Here is a 16,340-nt window from a genome sequence, read left to right as displayed (position 1 = left end):
TCTTCAATGTAGGGCTCATCAGGCTCAGGTAGCATCCGGCTTGTATTTTCAACCAAAGCTCAAATCAAATCCAGACATAGGCTTATTTGTACGCTTTATAATGCTTTTGAATGACACTTCCAGTTTTGGCGGGAAATACAGGGTTACCCGGGAGAAAAGGGATTTATTCTCGGGATGGAACATTTGTAAAATACCGGGAAAATATTCAATGCTAGTATGTGTGGGTATGAGTGTTTTTGTGTGTGCATGTGCGTGTGTGTGAATACACATACCTGCCCAGGCTGTTGGCAGGGCGTCTGGAACTCTGCCTGTTGACACACCTCTTTGACCTTCTTGTACTTGGGCAGGCTGTTGGTGTGAGGGGGTGGTTGGACTGCCTCCACCATCCTCCTTCTGTCTCAGGAGTTTACTGTAGAGGAACACAGGAGAGGGACAAGTCAGGTTAGGGGACAGGTATTGGTTAGGACAGTGGTAGAGTTGAGGGTTAGAGTAGGGGCAGGCTATTGGTGTGCTGGGTGGTTGAACTGCCTCTTCTATCCTCGTCCTTCCTCAGGAGTTTACTGCAGACAGGAGGGACCAGTTTTTTTTTTAAACAAGCTGTGTGTCTGAAAATCTACGGAGAAGTAGCTTCCCATGCCAGGCCTCCACTCTAATGATCTGCGTCCCAAATGGCACACTATTCCCCATATAGTGGACTTCTTTCAACCATGGGGCCCTGGTTAAAAGTTGCGCACTATATAGGGAATAAGGCCCAATTTGGGTCGCAGACATTGACTAGTGTTGCAGTAGGCCTCCTGCCTTCCAGCTGCTGTTTGTGTGATGGGGTAATTAACGACAGAACACTGCTGTGCCTGAAATGAAAGACTGGTGACCTCTGACTTGTAGGGCTTTAGGCTGTTTAATCCACCATGTGTATGACGCCTGAACACTGGGGTTTTTCATCGGATGCATCCCAAATGGCACCCTATTCCCTATATAGTGTACTACTTTACCCATAGGGCTCTAGTCAAAAGCAGTGCACTATGTAGGTAATATGGTGCCATTTGGAACAGATACGTACGTTATGACTGTTGAGATAAGCCTCTCCAGACACTCCACTGTGTTACTATACAATGGAGAGAATATACGGAGCTATCCATCACAGTACTATTCTATGTCTGCTTCCCAATTCGCACCCTATTCCCTATAAAGTGAACTACTTTTGACCATAATCCAATGGGCCCTGGTCAAAAGTAATGCACCAGATGGGAAAAAGGTTGCCATTTGAGAGACACCCCCTCGCCCTCTGTTACTCAACAATGGAGAGAATCTACTGAGCCATCCATCATGCTTCTACTGGGGTCGGTGGTCAACCTCAATATACTGATAGCCCTGTCAGTGTTAGCCTGTTCCTGTTTCAAAGCTACTGAGCCATCCATCACTTTGCTATTGTGGTGTACACTACATGGCCAAAAGTATGTAGACACCTGCTCGTCGAACATCTCATAGAGAGCTGCATTAGCTTCTGTAACTTCTCAGTTTCCTGTAACCTGTCAGACAGGACAAGACAATACAGGACAGCAGTCACAGACACTCTCAAAGGCAAGGTGGCAGGTTGTACTTTAGGGTCACAGTGTTCTGTTGTCATAGTTGTTATGCCTGTGCGTCCGGAGAATGCAGTCAGGGTTGGCAGTGCGGGTTGGCAGTATAGTTGACTGTGTATTGGCAGGGCCGTGTGGGTCTAAGGGCTAGAGTGGTGCCAGTGTGCCAAAGCCAGGAGGAGGTCAATGTGCTTTGCGCAGGATAGAGCTGGCCAGGGCTGTGTAGGGCTGGCCAGAGCTGGGCAGGGCTGGCCAGAGCTGAGCGAGGCTGGGCAGAGCTGAGCGAGGCTGGGCAGAGCTGGGCAAGGCTGGGCAGAGCTGGGCAAGGCTGGGCAGAGCTGGCCAGGGCTGTGTAGGGTTGGCCAGAGCTGGGCAAGGCTGGGCAGAGCTGGCCAGGGCTGTGTAGGGCTGGCCAGAGCTGGGCAGGGCTGGGCAGAGCTGGCCAGGGCTGTGTAGGGCTGGCCAGAGCTGGGCAAGGCTGGGCAGAGCTGCCAGGGCTGGGTAGAAATGGCCAGGGCTGGGTAGAGATGGCCAGGGCTTGGCAGAGCTGGCCAGGGCTGGGTAGAGATGGCCAGGGCTGGGTAGAGATGGCCAGGGCTTGGCAGAGCTGGCCAGGGCTTGGCAGAGCTGGCCAGGGCTGGGTAGAGATGGCCAGGGCTGGGTAGAGATGGCCAGGGCTGGGTAGAGATGGCCAGGGCTGGGTAGAGATGGCCAGGGCTTGGCAGAGCTGGCCAGGGCTTGGCAGAGCTGGCCAGGGCTGGGCAGAGCTGGCCAGGGCTGGGCAGAGCTGGCCAGGGCTGGGTAGAGATGGCCAGGGCTGGGTAGAGATGGCCAGGGCTGGGTAGAGATGGCCAGGGCTGGGTAGAGATGGCCAAGGCTGGGCAGAGCTGGGCAAGGCTGGGCAGAGCTGGCCAGGGCTGTGTAGGGTTGGCCAGGGCTGGGCAGGGCTGGGCAGAGCTGGCCAGGGCTGTGTAGGGCTGGCCAGAGCTGGGCAGGGCTGGGCAGAGCTGGCCAGGGCTGTGTAGGGCTGGCCAGAGCTGGGCAAGGCTGGGCAGAGCTGCCAGGGCTGGGTAGAGATGGCCAGGGCTGGGTAGAGATGGCCAGGGCTTGGCAGAGCTGGCCAGGGCTGGGTAGAGATGGCCAGGGCTGGGTAGAGATGGCCAGGGCTTGGCAGAGCTGGCCAGGGCTGGGTAGAGATGGCCAGGGCTGGGTAGAGATGGCCAGGGCTTGGCAGAGCTGGCCAGGGCTTGGCAGAGCTGGCCAGGGCTGGGCAGAGCTGGCCAGGGCTGGGTAGAGATGGCCAGGGCTGGGTAGAGATGGCCATGGCTGGGCAGAGTTGGCCAGGGCTGGGCAGAGCTGGCCAGGGCTGGGTAGAGCTAGCCAGGGCTGGGTAGAGATGGCCAGGGCTGGGTAGAGATGGCCAGGGCTGGGTAGAGATGGCCAGGGCTGTGTAGAGATGGCCAGGGCTGCGCAGAGCTGGCCAGGGCTGGGTAGAGATGGCCAGGGCTGGGTAGAGATGGCCAGGGCTGGGTAGAGATGGCCAGGGCTGGGTAGAGATGGGCAGGGTGGGCAATGCCTATAGAAACACACCAGGTCATATTCCGACTCTGTGCTCTAGGCCTCGGTTCTCCCACGACTGGCGTGCTCACTCACGAATGCTTCTTTACACACAGTGGCAGCAACACGTCCTGTGCGTGTGTGTCGTATGAGACTTCCTGTCCTTCCTCAGGTATCATCAGACGATGTCGAACACCACAGCCCACGTCAATGTTGTGCATGTATAACTCCGTCTGCTCTGCCACGATTGTATCCGGCTGGCTCCCCTCCCATCAGCCAGAGCAAGGACACGCAGACAGACAGGGACAACTCCAGGTTACCGTCTGCCTCCAAAATGGCACTCTATTCTCTATATAGTGCCCTATATAGGAAATAGGGTGCAATTTGAGACACAGACACTGTTTCTCTTCCCAGCCTTAAACACTTGCAACACAGGCCCCACACAAGGAGGACAAAGGCAATTTATATGTCCCAAATGGTATTCCCTATGTAGGGAACACATTTTGACCAGAGCTTTTAAGTCTCTGAGTCTTACTGACACACAGCACAGGGGCCTGGGCTTGGGCTTGGCTGTGATCACGTTTTCTATTGCTGTCCCTATGGCGTTCTAGTCGAAGGTAGTGCATTATATAGGGAGTAAGGTACTATTTGGGTCACAGCCTCGGTCTCCCGCATTGGAAATGCAGGCCCAAAAGAGCAGGCTGACAGACAAAGATGTCCCTTTAAAGCACCGTGTGCCCACGCCTGCCTGTGAGAGCTGTTTCGATGCACCAGGCAGGAGTATATAGATCCTAGCATCGGTCAAACCATGATAAAAAGGATCTGTGGTGTGTGTGTGTGTGTGTGTGTGTGTGTGTGTGTGTGTGTGTGTGTGTGTGTGTGTGTGTGTGCGTGCGTGCGTGCGTGCGTGCGTGCGTGCGTGCGTGTGTAGGGGATAGGAAGAAAGGACATCAGTTTACCCTCTCTCCACTAGGAATGTGTCCCTCCAGACTTTGGGTTTCCGATTGGGTTTGAATCTGGAAAAACAAAATCCACTTTAGTCCGTGTAATTCACATGGGCCTGCCTGTGGACTTACCAATGTGTGCATCCCAAATGGCAACCTATTTCTTATTTAGTGCACTACTTTTATTTAGTGCACTACAGGGTTACCGTGTAGCACACTATATAGGGAATGGAGTGCCATTTGGAACACACACCATGAGCTATGTTGGTCTTCAGTGTACAGCCAGACAGAGTAAGTTATTACACAAGGTGATTCTAGTATTGCTGAGGTTTTGTGGAGACGCGATAACGAACTGAAATTTGTTCTGTATGTTCTGTATACTTTCTTTTTCCTTGCCATAGTGCTAAAAACTTTAAGAGGAATCTGGCATTCAAACCACAAAGGGGATGTACCAATCCCAGACTGTCCCTTGTCCTTAGGGGACATCATGGTGAAATTTGGATGGCAGTCCATGTGTACCTGTTGATAAAGATATGAATAAGAAAATAGAATACAAATATGTGTCCATGTGTACCTGTTGCCAGTTTTCTCATGCTCCAGTAGTTGGAGGATGGACTTCCCATCCATGTCCGGAGGAGTGTCCAGCCCAGCGATGTGTAGGATAGTGGGAGCCAGGTCAATGTTCAACACCAGTTGAGTGTTCCTGTGGAGAAACAAACACCATAAATAACACCAACATAAACAACAACATAGACACCATAAACAACCACACCAACACCATACACATCCACACCAACACCATAATCAACAACAACATAAACACCAACACCACAAACCACAACCACACCATACACATCCACACCATAATCAACAACAACATAAACACCAACACCACAAACCACAACCACACCAACACCATAAACATCCACATCCACACCATAATCACACCAACACCATAATCAACATAAACACCAACACCACAAACCACAACCACACCAACACCATAAACATCCACATCCACACCATACACATCCACACCAACACCATAATCAACATAAACACCAACACCACAAATCACAACCACACCAACACCATAAACATCCACATCCACACCATACACAACCACACCAACACCATAATCAACATAAACACCAACACCACAAACCACAACCACACCAACACCATAAACATCCACATCAACACCATAAACAACCACACCAACACCATAATCAACAACATCATAAACACCAACACCACAAACAACCACACCAACACCATAATCAACAACACCAACACCATAATCAACCACACCAACACCATAATCAACAACATCATAAACACCAACACCACAAACAACCACACCAACACCATAATCAACAACAACATAAACACCAACACTACAAACAACCACACCAACACCATAAACATCCACACCAACACCATAATCAACCACACCAACACCATAATCAACAACAACATAAACACCAACACTACAAACAGCCACACCAACACCATAATCAACCACACCAACACCATAATCAACCACACCAACACCATAATCAACAACAACATAAACACCAACACTACAAACATCCACACCAACACCATAATCAACCACACCAACACCATAATCAACAACAACATAAACACCAACACTACAAACAACCACACCAACACCATAATCAACAACAACATAAACGCCAACACTACAAACAACCACACAAACACCATAAAAATCCACACCAACACCATAATCAACCACACCAACACCATAATCAACAACAACATAAACACCAACACTACAAACAACCACACCAACACTATAATCAAAAACAACATAAAAACCAACACTACAAACAACCACACCAACACCATAAACAACCACACCAACACCATAATCAACAACAACATAAACACCAACACTACAAACAACCACACCAACACCATAAACAACCACACCAACACCATAATCAACAACAACATAAACACCAACACTATAAACAACCACACCAACACCATAAACAACCACACCAACACCATAATCAACAACAACATAAACACCAACACTACAAACAACCACACCAACACCATAAACATCCACACCAACACCATAATCAAGAACAACATAAACACCAACACTACAAACAACCACACCAACACCATAAACATCCACACCAACACCATAATCAACCACACCAACACCATAATCAACAACAACCACACCAACACCATAAACATCCACACCAACACCATAATCAACAACAACATAAACACCAACACTACAAACAGCCACACCAACACCATAAACAACCACACCAACACCATAAACAACCACACCAACACCAAAACATCCACACCAACACCATAATAAACACCAACACTACAAACAACCACACCAACACCATAATCAACCACACCAACACCATAATCAACACACAACACCATAATCAACAACAACCACACCAACACCATAAACATCCACACCAACACCATAATCAACCAACACCAACCAACACCATAATCAACAACAACATAAACACAACCACACCAACACCATAATCAAACAACCAAACCAACAAACAACCATAAACATCCACACCAACACCATAATCAACCACACCAACACCATAATCAACAACAACATAAACACCAACACTACAAACAACCACACCAACACTATAATCAAAAACAACATAAAAACCAACACTACAAACAACCACACCAACACCATAAACAACCACACCAACACCATAATCAACAACAACATAAACACCAACACTACAAACAACCACACCAACACCATAAACAACCACACCAACACCATAAACAACCACACCAACACCATAAACAACCACACCAACACCATAATCAACAACAACATAAACACCAACACTACAAACAACCACACCAACACCATAAACATCCACACCAACACCATAATCAAGAACAACATAAACACCAACACTACAAACAACCACACCAACACCATAAACATCCACACCAACACCATAATCAACCACACCAACACCATAATCAACAACAACCACACCAACACCATAAACATCCACACCAACACCATAATCAACAACAACATAAACACCAACACTACAAACAGCCACACCAACACCATAAACAACCACACCAACACCATAAACAACCACACCAACACCATAAACATCCACACCAACACCATAATCAACAACAACATAAACACCAACACTACAAACAACCACACCAACACCATAATCAACCACACCAACACCATAATCAACAACATCATAAACACCAACACCACAAACAACCACACCAACACCATAAACATCCACATCAACACCATAATCAACAACAATACCAAATGTTGTGACACTTTGCTCTTGAAAGTCCAATATCTTGAAAACATGACTGCTGACGTGCAAAACATACTGTATCAACAGAGGGCGAATGAAGAAAAAGACCATGTTTTTGAGTGGAGTTACCCTTTCATGCTGAGTGCCAAACAAAGTGGCATTGAGTTCCATTTTCAGTGTCATTTGGTATTGTTGGTAAGATGGTAAGATAGTTTTTTGAGTGGATTTGTCCTTTAAGGAGAAAGATCGGGGGTAAAGCTCTGGAACAGACTAGCGTCCAGTTCAGGGGGTGTACTTGTACATCAAGCAGCCTCCTACGGCCAGGTTTGGCTTGGACGAGGCTTACTTACACTGCTCCAGGCTCAACATTGGGCCCTCTGAGGAAGAAGGGTACTCGGATGTCAAAGTCATAGGGCATTGACTTCCCCTTTACCAGTCCGAACTGACCGATGTGATAGCCATGGTCAGCAGTATAGATTACATAGGTGTTGTCCAGCTCTCCACTCTCTACCAACATCTCATATACCTGGGGAAAACACAGTCGTGTGTGTGTGTGAGCAAGGAATAGACACAAAGAGACAAATAGACAAACTCACACCTCATGAGCTTATTACTACTGCACATACAGTACCGGTCAAAAGTTGACACACCTAATCATTCCAGGTTTTTTCTAGATTTTTTACTATTTTCTTTATTGTAGAATAATAGGGAAGACATCAAAACTATGAAATGACACATATGGAATCATGTAGTAACCAAAAAAGTGTTAAAGAAATCAAAATATATTTTATATTTGAGATTCAGTCAAAGTAGCCCACCCTTTGCCTTGATGACAGCTTTGCACAGTATCTCCCTCCCTACACAAATTAAAACTATCAAGTGTAGCTAGAAACAGATTGTCTTACCTTCTGAACAGAGTCGTCCACTGACATGAGCGTCTGTAGTCTCTTCCTGTGCAGGAAGTTAGTGAATTCCATGTGGATGGGCCTCATGGGGCCGGTGTACTGCATGATCCAGTGTTTATCCATGTTTGGGGCGTAGTTATAACTGGGGGTGCTGCGGAGAGGAGAGGAAACACAAAACAGTTAGTTCAAGATCTTGTTTTTACCCATTCTGTTCTCTGTACATCAGTTTGGATGACAAAGAGGAGGTTGGTGAAGGGGACGACTCATAATAATGGCTGGAGTGAAGCTTGATGTGTTTTTTTAAATTTATTTTTATTTTACTAGGCAAGTCAGTTAAGAACAAATTCTTATTTTCAATGACGGCCTAGGAACAGTGGGTTAACTGCCTGTTCAGGGGCAGAACGACAGATTTGTACCTTGTCAGCTCGGGGATTCGAACTTGCAACCTTTCGGTCATTCTGTTCCAGCCTTTAAATGGAGAAGATGGGCTCATAGTAAAGTGCCACCGGTCACCATTGCTTGAGATGCACCCCAAATTCTCCCTAGGAGGACCTAGACCTTGCAATACAGAGGCTATGAAATACAGAACAAACACAGTGTGTCTGTTCAACCCTCACTAACAGTCCTGCAAATCGAGGAGGCAAGAGAAGCAAAACATGCAAGAGTCATAAAGAATACCAACTAGCCATAAAGAAACCCTGTGTGTGTGTGTGTGTGTGTGTGTGTGTGTGTGTGTGTGTGTGTGTGTGTGTGTGTGTGTGTGTGTGTGTGTGTGTGTGTGTGTGTGTGTGTGTGTGTGTGTGTGTGTGTGTGTGTGTGTGTACGTGTAACCCTTTAAGGTTTCAGCAGTAGTAGTCAGCAACCACCTGTCTGTCATTTCTCAGCCATCTGCAGGTGTCAATGGTTGTTTCCCAAATGGCACCCTACTCCCTACGTACAGTAGTGCACTACTACATTATGTAGGGAATATGGTGCCATTTTTGGGCCATAGGTGTCTGTGGGTTCTACCCTGCTGTCTGCTCTGTTTGACAAGCATCAATAACCAAGATGTTTACTAAGAAAAATTCTCTCCCCCCTCTCACACTGAGTCGACAGACCTCTTGGCTCAGAGGAGTCATTTGAGGGTTGGCACATGCTTAAGAAATAATAGCCGTGTTGGATTCTGGGCCCACAAGTCAAGTTGGTTACAAGCCCTGGACTGTGAAGACAAGACGTGGGTAAATAGAGAGAGACAGAGAGTTGTTGGTAGATGTGGAGGTGTAAAGAGACATCAACTGTGGCATTGGCTGGTATTTGTGTGTGTCGTTGCTGGTAGCTGTGAAGAGGTCTATAGAGACAGGTTCAGTACACCTGTCTACTGTGGTGCTGGCTTTTGGTTTAGATGCTGACGAGGAACGTTCCACAGACATCAGGTAGTTCAGACAAGGATATTTCACACGACATTCCCTGATGCTGTAAATCCTTAGTGCATTTAGCGGTTAGAAGGTTGCTCCGTAAAGCAGTTAAACAGCTAAGCCCTGTCTGTCGTAAATCAAAAACGGGCGTCTGTAGTTTAAGGGAACGGTTTGATGTTAACGTCATTAACATTCCTGATCCAAGGTGTAGCTCTCCCTCTCTGCATCACAAATCACACCCTATTCCCTATGTGATGCACTACTTTTGACGAAGGCCCATAGGGGATAGTGTGCCATTTAGGATGCAGCCTGGGAATAGGAACAACTGGATTTTTTATTCCATTTTTTTATTTAACCTTAATTTAACTAGGCAAGTCAGTTAAGAACAAATGGTTGTTTACAGTGATAGCATACACCGGCCAAACCCGGACGACGCTGGGCCAATTGTGCGCCGCCCTATGGAACTCCCAATCATGACTGGATGTGATACAGCCTGGATTCGAACCAGGGACTGTAGTGATGCCTCATGCAGTGCCTTAGACCGCTGCGCCACTCGGAAGCCCTGGGACGTGAATTGGGAGCCCTGGGACGTGAATTGGGAGCCCTGGGACGTGAATTAGGAACATGACAAACCCTCACAGAAAACCACAAGAAGTGGTTTTATTTCTTTAAGTACTTGTTAGGGTGTACTAATACACTTTGACTGGCAGTAGATGTCTAAACATATTCTGACTATGAGCTAGCTACACCTCGGTATTGTGTGGTGTCTGAACAAGACAAAGCTGAACATTTAGCTGTAGGGTGAAAATAACCTTAAACTAAGGGCCTTAACCCCTTGCTCTATCCCAAGCTGAATGTATAGCCCTTTAAATTGTGTGGTGTGGTTGTAGTCTAAGCTGAACACTAACCCTGAGAGCCAGAGAGGTAATCCCAAACTAATACCCTTTAGAACCCTGGCTAGATGTAATCTGTGTCCAAAATGGCACCATATTTCCTATATAGCGCACTACTTTTGACCAGGGCCCATAAGGCTGTGGTCAAAAGTAGTGCACTATATAGGGAATGGAGTGTCATTTGGGAAGCAACCAGACACTGACCCTGAGAACCTTGACGTATAAAGGTATAGTGTGACAGGTGTATGTGTCCTATACGCCTCTCCTGATATGAGCTGGGCTCATTCCCCTGACCCCAACATTCCTGGTTCCCTCAGAGGTGCCCAGCCTAGACCCCAGCCCCCGGTGGCCCTGTGCCCAGAGACAAGCCTCTTTGTGGGGCTTATTAGTCCTCCTGGCTGGGCGGGTGAAGAACACAATGGAGGTCTGAGGAGGGAAGGGGAGGAGGGCAAGAGTTACCACAACTCAATCAGAGGAGAGGGGAACTTCCATAAGTAAGACTTTAAGCCTGCAACCTAGTGCTCTACTTGGAAAAAGGCTGGTTTGATGCTACTTACAATCTCTGTGTAGGGGAACCATCAATGGTGCATCAATGCCCATGAAGACATGTCACCCACATCAGACCATGCCTGGCACCTGTTCCTCTTCCCACTACACTGACCCTGGTGCTCACCACACACATGGTAACCTTGGCAACCCCCTATGACCCCCCCCCCCCCCCAAGAGGCCTAAAACCCTCCCCCCAATATCCCCCACCCTTTCCCTACCTCTACCCACTCACACATCCGGGGGCCTAGTACCCCCAGCCACACCCCCTTCTGCCTCACCTCCGACCCCTCCCTCACCACCAACTCTTGGACCCTCAACCCCCCCTCCCAAGCCTGGAGGCTTGTGCTAAAAATACATGAATAATGTCACAAAGGCCTGCCTGCTCCAGAACATACAATGCATTCCTCACATCCCTACAGCCATGGGGAGAAGGGGCTGATTGATATAGACAGGGTCAGGATGTCCCAGGGAATGAAAAAGCAGGAAGCGAGAGAGGCAGAGAGGGAGGGAGAGAGAGGGAAGGGAGAGGGGGAGGGGGAAGGGAGAGAGAGAGGGGGAAGGGAGAGGTAGGGATGAAGGGAGGGATGAAGGGAGGGATGAAGGGAGAGAGGGTGAGGAAGGGAGAAGAGCGGGGGTAGTAGGAAGAGGAGAGAGAAGGACAGAGAGTGTGATATAGAGAACAAGAAAGAGTGATGGAGAGCGAGAGCGGGAGAGAGAGAGATCATGAATGAAGGGCAGGAGAGTGAAGGACAAAAAGAGAGAACAAACTGCCTAAACCTGACTCTGGTCTCCCACCCTGTCTTCTAGCCTCAGGACACAACTTACAGGAGAGCAGCACAGAGCTGAGGAGGGATATAGAGCAGGGAGGTTGGGAGGGAGGCCGCTGGGTTAGCGCCAATGGAGAAGTCTAGCTTAGCCCTGTTCGGAACCATAGGAATAGAATCAAAATTCTATCATGATTCTATTTCTCTGATCGGAGGGCTGCCACAGTTCTGATGCTCCTGGATGAGAGCTCCACTACGGAGGGCGTGGCCCCGGGAGCTCAGTGTCCTCTCCCAGGAAGATACGTTCCCTGACTATTCTTAGACGATAAATCACATCAGTTCCCCGCTGCCAGTCAGAAGGTTTTGCCAGAGGAGCGTTTCAGCAGCCTGTCATCATCTAACGACCAGGGGAAGGGTCTGTATCCCACACTATTCCCTATGTAGTGCACTTCTTTTGACTAGGTCCAACGGGATTGTGGTCAAAAGAAGTGCACTATATATGTAGGGAATAGGGTGCCATTAAAGACACCGTCTTGGGAGTACACAGAACTGTAATAATGTTTAGAAAATATGTGGAGGATAATGGCTGCCAATCATAAACCACAGCACTTCAGACTTGGGGAAAATTCCCCATTGCAGCAAATACAGTGTTTGTGTTTGTGTGTGAATCCATGCATCTGTCTGTGTGTGTATGCACGTATCTCTGCGCGCATGTGTGTATCCGTGCATAGTGTGTCTGACTCACATGTGTTGCGATGCGTTGGGGAACATCTCTGAGTACTGTGGGGCTGAGTCCTCCGGGCCATGGGGGGCAGCGTGGCTGAGGACCATCATCACTGGCCGGTGAGGGTAAACCTTCTTGGACATCCTGAAGAAGTTGATACTGTCGTTGGTGATAAGGTCTGTGAAATAGTCCTGCAACAGGGGGAAATGTAGTATTAGCTTAAATATTGATTGTGTGGACAAATAGGTTTGTATTGTACAGGTTAGGCCACAAGGGGTGATTCCTTTAGTCCTGGACTTCAGAGCCTGTTTAATGGAGACGATTCATAGAAAGTGCTTCATCGTCTAGGAATTGGCATAATCTGCATCCGGAAAGCCCGACTCAAAAGTTAAAAGTCTCTTATTTTCCAATGTCATGGTCCTTTAACAGCAGGTCAAAGTAACATGGCTGCTGTCTTTTACATGTTATTTAATGCCTTTTAGTTTTTACCTATCCAGGGCTGTCCCCATCCAGGGCTGTCCCCCATCCAGGGCTGTCCCCCATCCAGGGCTGTCCCCCATCCAGGGCTGTCCCCCATCCAGGGCTGTCCCCATCCAGGGCTGTCCCCCATCCAGGGCTGTCCCCATCCAGGGCTGTCCCCCATCCAGGGCTGTCCCCCATCCAGGGCTGTCCCCCATCCAGGGCTGTCCCCCATCCAGGGTTGTCCCCATCCAGGGCTGTCCCCCATCCAGGGCTGTCCCCCATCCAGGGCTGTCCCCCACCAGGACTGTCCCCCATCCAGGGCTGTCCCACATCCAGGACTGTCCCCCATCCAGGGTTGTCCCCATCCAGGGCTGTCCCCCATCCAGGGCTGTCCCCCATCCAGGGCTGTCCCCATCCAGGGCTGTCCCCCATCAAGGGCTGTCCCCCATCCAGGGTTGTCCCCCATCCAGGGCTGTCCCCCATCCAGGCTGTCCCCCATCCAGGGCTGTCCCCATTAAGGACTGTCCCCCATCCAGGGCTGTCCCCATCCAGGGCTGTCCCCCATCCAGGGCTGTCCCCCATCCAGGGATGTCCCCCAAATGACACCCACTTCCCTAAATAATGTGCTACTTTAACCAGAGCAGCCCAGATCTACACAAAACTTTAGACACGGAGAAGCCACTATTCTGCTTTCCAAATTCCTCCTAACTCCCAATCCAGTAGCAATCCACTGAGTTAACAGCTGGCTACTCACCGGTGCGTGTTTGCAGTGTGTGTGTGCATGTGATCTCTGCATGTGTGTGTGTGTGGGTGTGCACGCTCGTGTGCATGTGTGTGTGTGTGTAAGCGGTTGCCTCATGAGTGGTTCTGTGAGCCGGGGGGACAGTATTGACTATGACACCGGTGTTGACACTAACACTTGATGGTGAGAGGAGGTCAGTGGTCTCAGCCGGCACGGTGTTATGACAACACTGAAGTCTCCCCCTCTCTCTCCCCCTCTCCCTTTCCTCTCTCTCACTTTATCCCTCAATCTCTCTCTCTCACACCCCCCCCCTCTCTCTCACACACACCCCCCCCCCTCTCTCTCTCAAAAGAAAGGAGGAATGTACAGATCAGGCAAGACTGTGGAGCAATGGGCTTGGGGCCGGTCGGGTCAGGTGGGGGCCTCTCTAGGAGCCTCAACCTAGCTGTAGTGCACTAACCCTAGGGTGGAACAAAGAGGGAGAGGGGTTAGGAGATAGGAAGGACACCTGGTTCTCCTCACGCTTTTACCCCCCAGGCAGACCCTCTCTCCCCTGGGTAACGCTAACAGGGTCTCTGGGTCAGGCTGCGGAGAGGTTAAGGGCTGGGCCTGAGGATGGCTGGAACGAGTGGCACGGCAGTATAAGACACTGCATCTCAGTGCTAGAGACACCCTCACTACAGACACCCTGGTTCGAATCCAGGTGCAGGCCCAGCGTGGTCCGGGTTTGGCCGTCATTGTAAATAAGAATTTGTTCTTTAACTGACGTGCCTAGTTAAATAAAAGATTAAGCAACATATTTTTTAAACTAACGTCAGCCGTGAACAGCCACGCGCAGCAGATCACCCGCTGGGTGTCCACCAAAAGTGGCGATCCGTTGGGGAAACACAACCAGAAATTCAGCCCAGTGCTCTGTGGTCAGATGCAATAGGACCTGGCGTTGGTCATAATGTGTCCTCTCTCTAAGGCTGTTTCCTAGAGGCCTCGTCGTCCGAGGCTTCAGCGGAGCTGAAAGGGGAAGAGATATGTAATCCCCTCTTAGACAGTGTGCTGTGTTGCAGTATGCCTATTGCCATTCGTTACCTTGACGACATTAGCGGCGGTATGTCACGACCACTGACCCAGTAATCCCATATGTCTAAAACTAAGCCGGAGAAACTCTACTGGGACGTTCACGTCAGAGTGTTCACTACCTTCCCGTCACTTTAACTAGCCTAAGTCTGCGCCCTGTGGCACAAAAATGGAAACATTATTCCCTAGATCGTGCACTACTTCTAATCAAGTGTCCTATGGACCCCTGGTCAAAAGTAGTGCGCCGTATAGGGAATAAGGTGTCATTTGGGACTGCTGGAGGGTAACTCAGGTCAGAGTCATGGTGGTTTGGAGTAGAGTAGGACGATAATACCATGGTAATGCCATGTGCGTGCAATCTACCAGCCTCTCCCTCCCTCCAGCCAGTAAGTCATTAAAGTCAGCTATAAAACCATTAATAGCTCCAAGATGGATCACGTTAAATCTGATTTACACCATTTCAGAGAAATCCCCGCTAACCTTAGGTTCACTTTGACCTGACAGGGCTCCTGGCAGGGCTGACAGTGTGCAATGGTGCCATGCTAACGTGCCACTGGTTAAAGTCATGCTTAGCTAATAGTTATGGCAACTTGAGAGAGAGAGAAAAAAAAAACATTCCCATGAAGACCACAGCTCCTTGAAGAGTTTCTTTAGGAAGTTCAGCTTGAAGGGACACTGAATGGGGCCGTCAGTCTGTCATGGAGTGAGAGGCAAGCCTGAAAAAGCTGGAGAAGCGGAGGGCGGGAGTGAAAACCTTGGGCATCACATCCTGAGTCCCAACTCAGAGCGTTACAAATGGAGACGGACAGTTCCTGGTAGTGAATACATGGTCGAGGCAACAGAATTTGACGACGCACTGGCATTGCCCTTGTGTGTGAACTGTACACACAGAGAGATGTTCCCTGAACTTCTCACCGTCTATTGACCCTCTACTGCCCACTGTGACTGGTGACTGCCCAGTGAACTGTACACAGGAGGACTGCCATCCCCATCACTATCACTGTCCACAAGTCTACATAATGGGATCTGGCTAGTGTGCGTCTCTGTGTGTCTCTCTGTGTGTCTCTGTGTCTCTCTCTCTCTGTGTGTGTGTGTGTGTGTGTGTGTGTGTGTGTGTGTGTGTGTGTGTGTGTGTGTGTGTGTGTGTGTGTGTGTGTGTGTGTGTGTGTGTGTGTGTGTGTGTGTGTGTGTGTGTGTGTGTGTGTGTGTGTGTGTGTGTGTGTGTGTTACAGTATGCGTGCCTGCCTGTGTGTGTGTGTTACAGTATGCGTGCTTGCCTGTGTGTGTGTCCACTGCCCACCACAGTGGTTTTAATTTATAGGGTCCACTTGGGTCTGAAATAACAACATGCTCGTCTACTCGTCTCCCAATCCCGTAAACACCTCAGCCTCAACTCGTGGGTAATTTA

The 16,340-nt window shown here is 49.0% G+C and overlaps 1 protein-coding gene across 1 annotated transcript in view; it reads right to left on the bottom strand.

The window, feature by feature from the left end:
- LOC124039706 (extracellular sulfatase Sulf-1-like) overlaps window positions 1-16,340 on the bottom strand; it is a 73,681-nt gene that overhangs the window by 22,805 nt on the left and 34,536 nt on the right. Inside the window, exons 5-11 of the mRNA XM_046355958.1 lie at window positions 12,679-12,848; window positions 8,334-8,484; window positions 7,779-7,954; window positions 4,656-4,784; window positions 4,097-4,153; window positions 498-560; window positions 273-348 (exon numbers count right to left, since the gene is read on the bottom strand). Coding sequence (XP_046211914.1) covers window positions 273-348; window positions 498-560; window positions 4,097-4,153; window positions 4,656-4,784; window positions 7,779-7,954; window positions 8,334-8,484; window positions 12,679-12,848 — 822 coding nt within the window. The remainder of the gene's footprint in view (window positions 1-272; window positions 349-497; window positions 561-4,096; window positions 4,154-4,655; window positions 4,785-7,778; window positions 7,955-8,333; window positions 8,485-12,678; window positions 12,849-16,340) is intronic.

This window comes from Oncorhynchus gorbuscha, linkage group LG07 (assembly GCF_021184085.1).
Source record: "Oncorhynchus gorbuscha isolate QuinsamMale2020 ecotype Even-year linkage group LG07, OgorEven_v1.0, whole genome shotgun sequence".
Taxonomy (NCBI): domain Eukaryota; kingdom Metazoa; phylum Chordata; class Actinopteri; order Salmoniformes; family Salmonidae; genus Oncorhynchus; species Oncorhynchus gorbuscha.
Note: the sequence above shows the minus strand (reverse complement) of the source record. Positions and strands in the feature narration are given on the sequence as shown.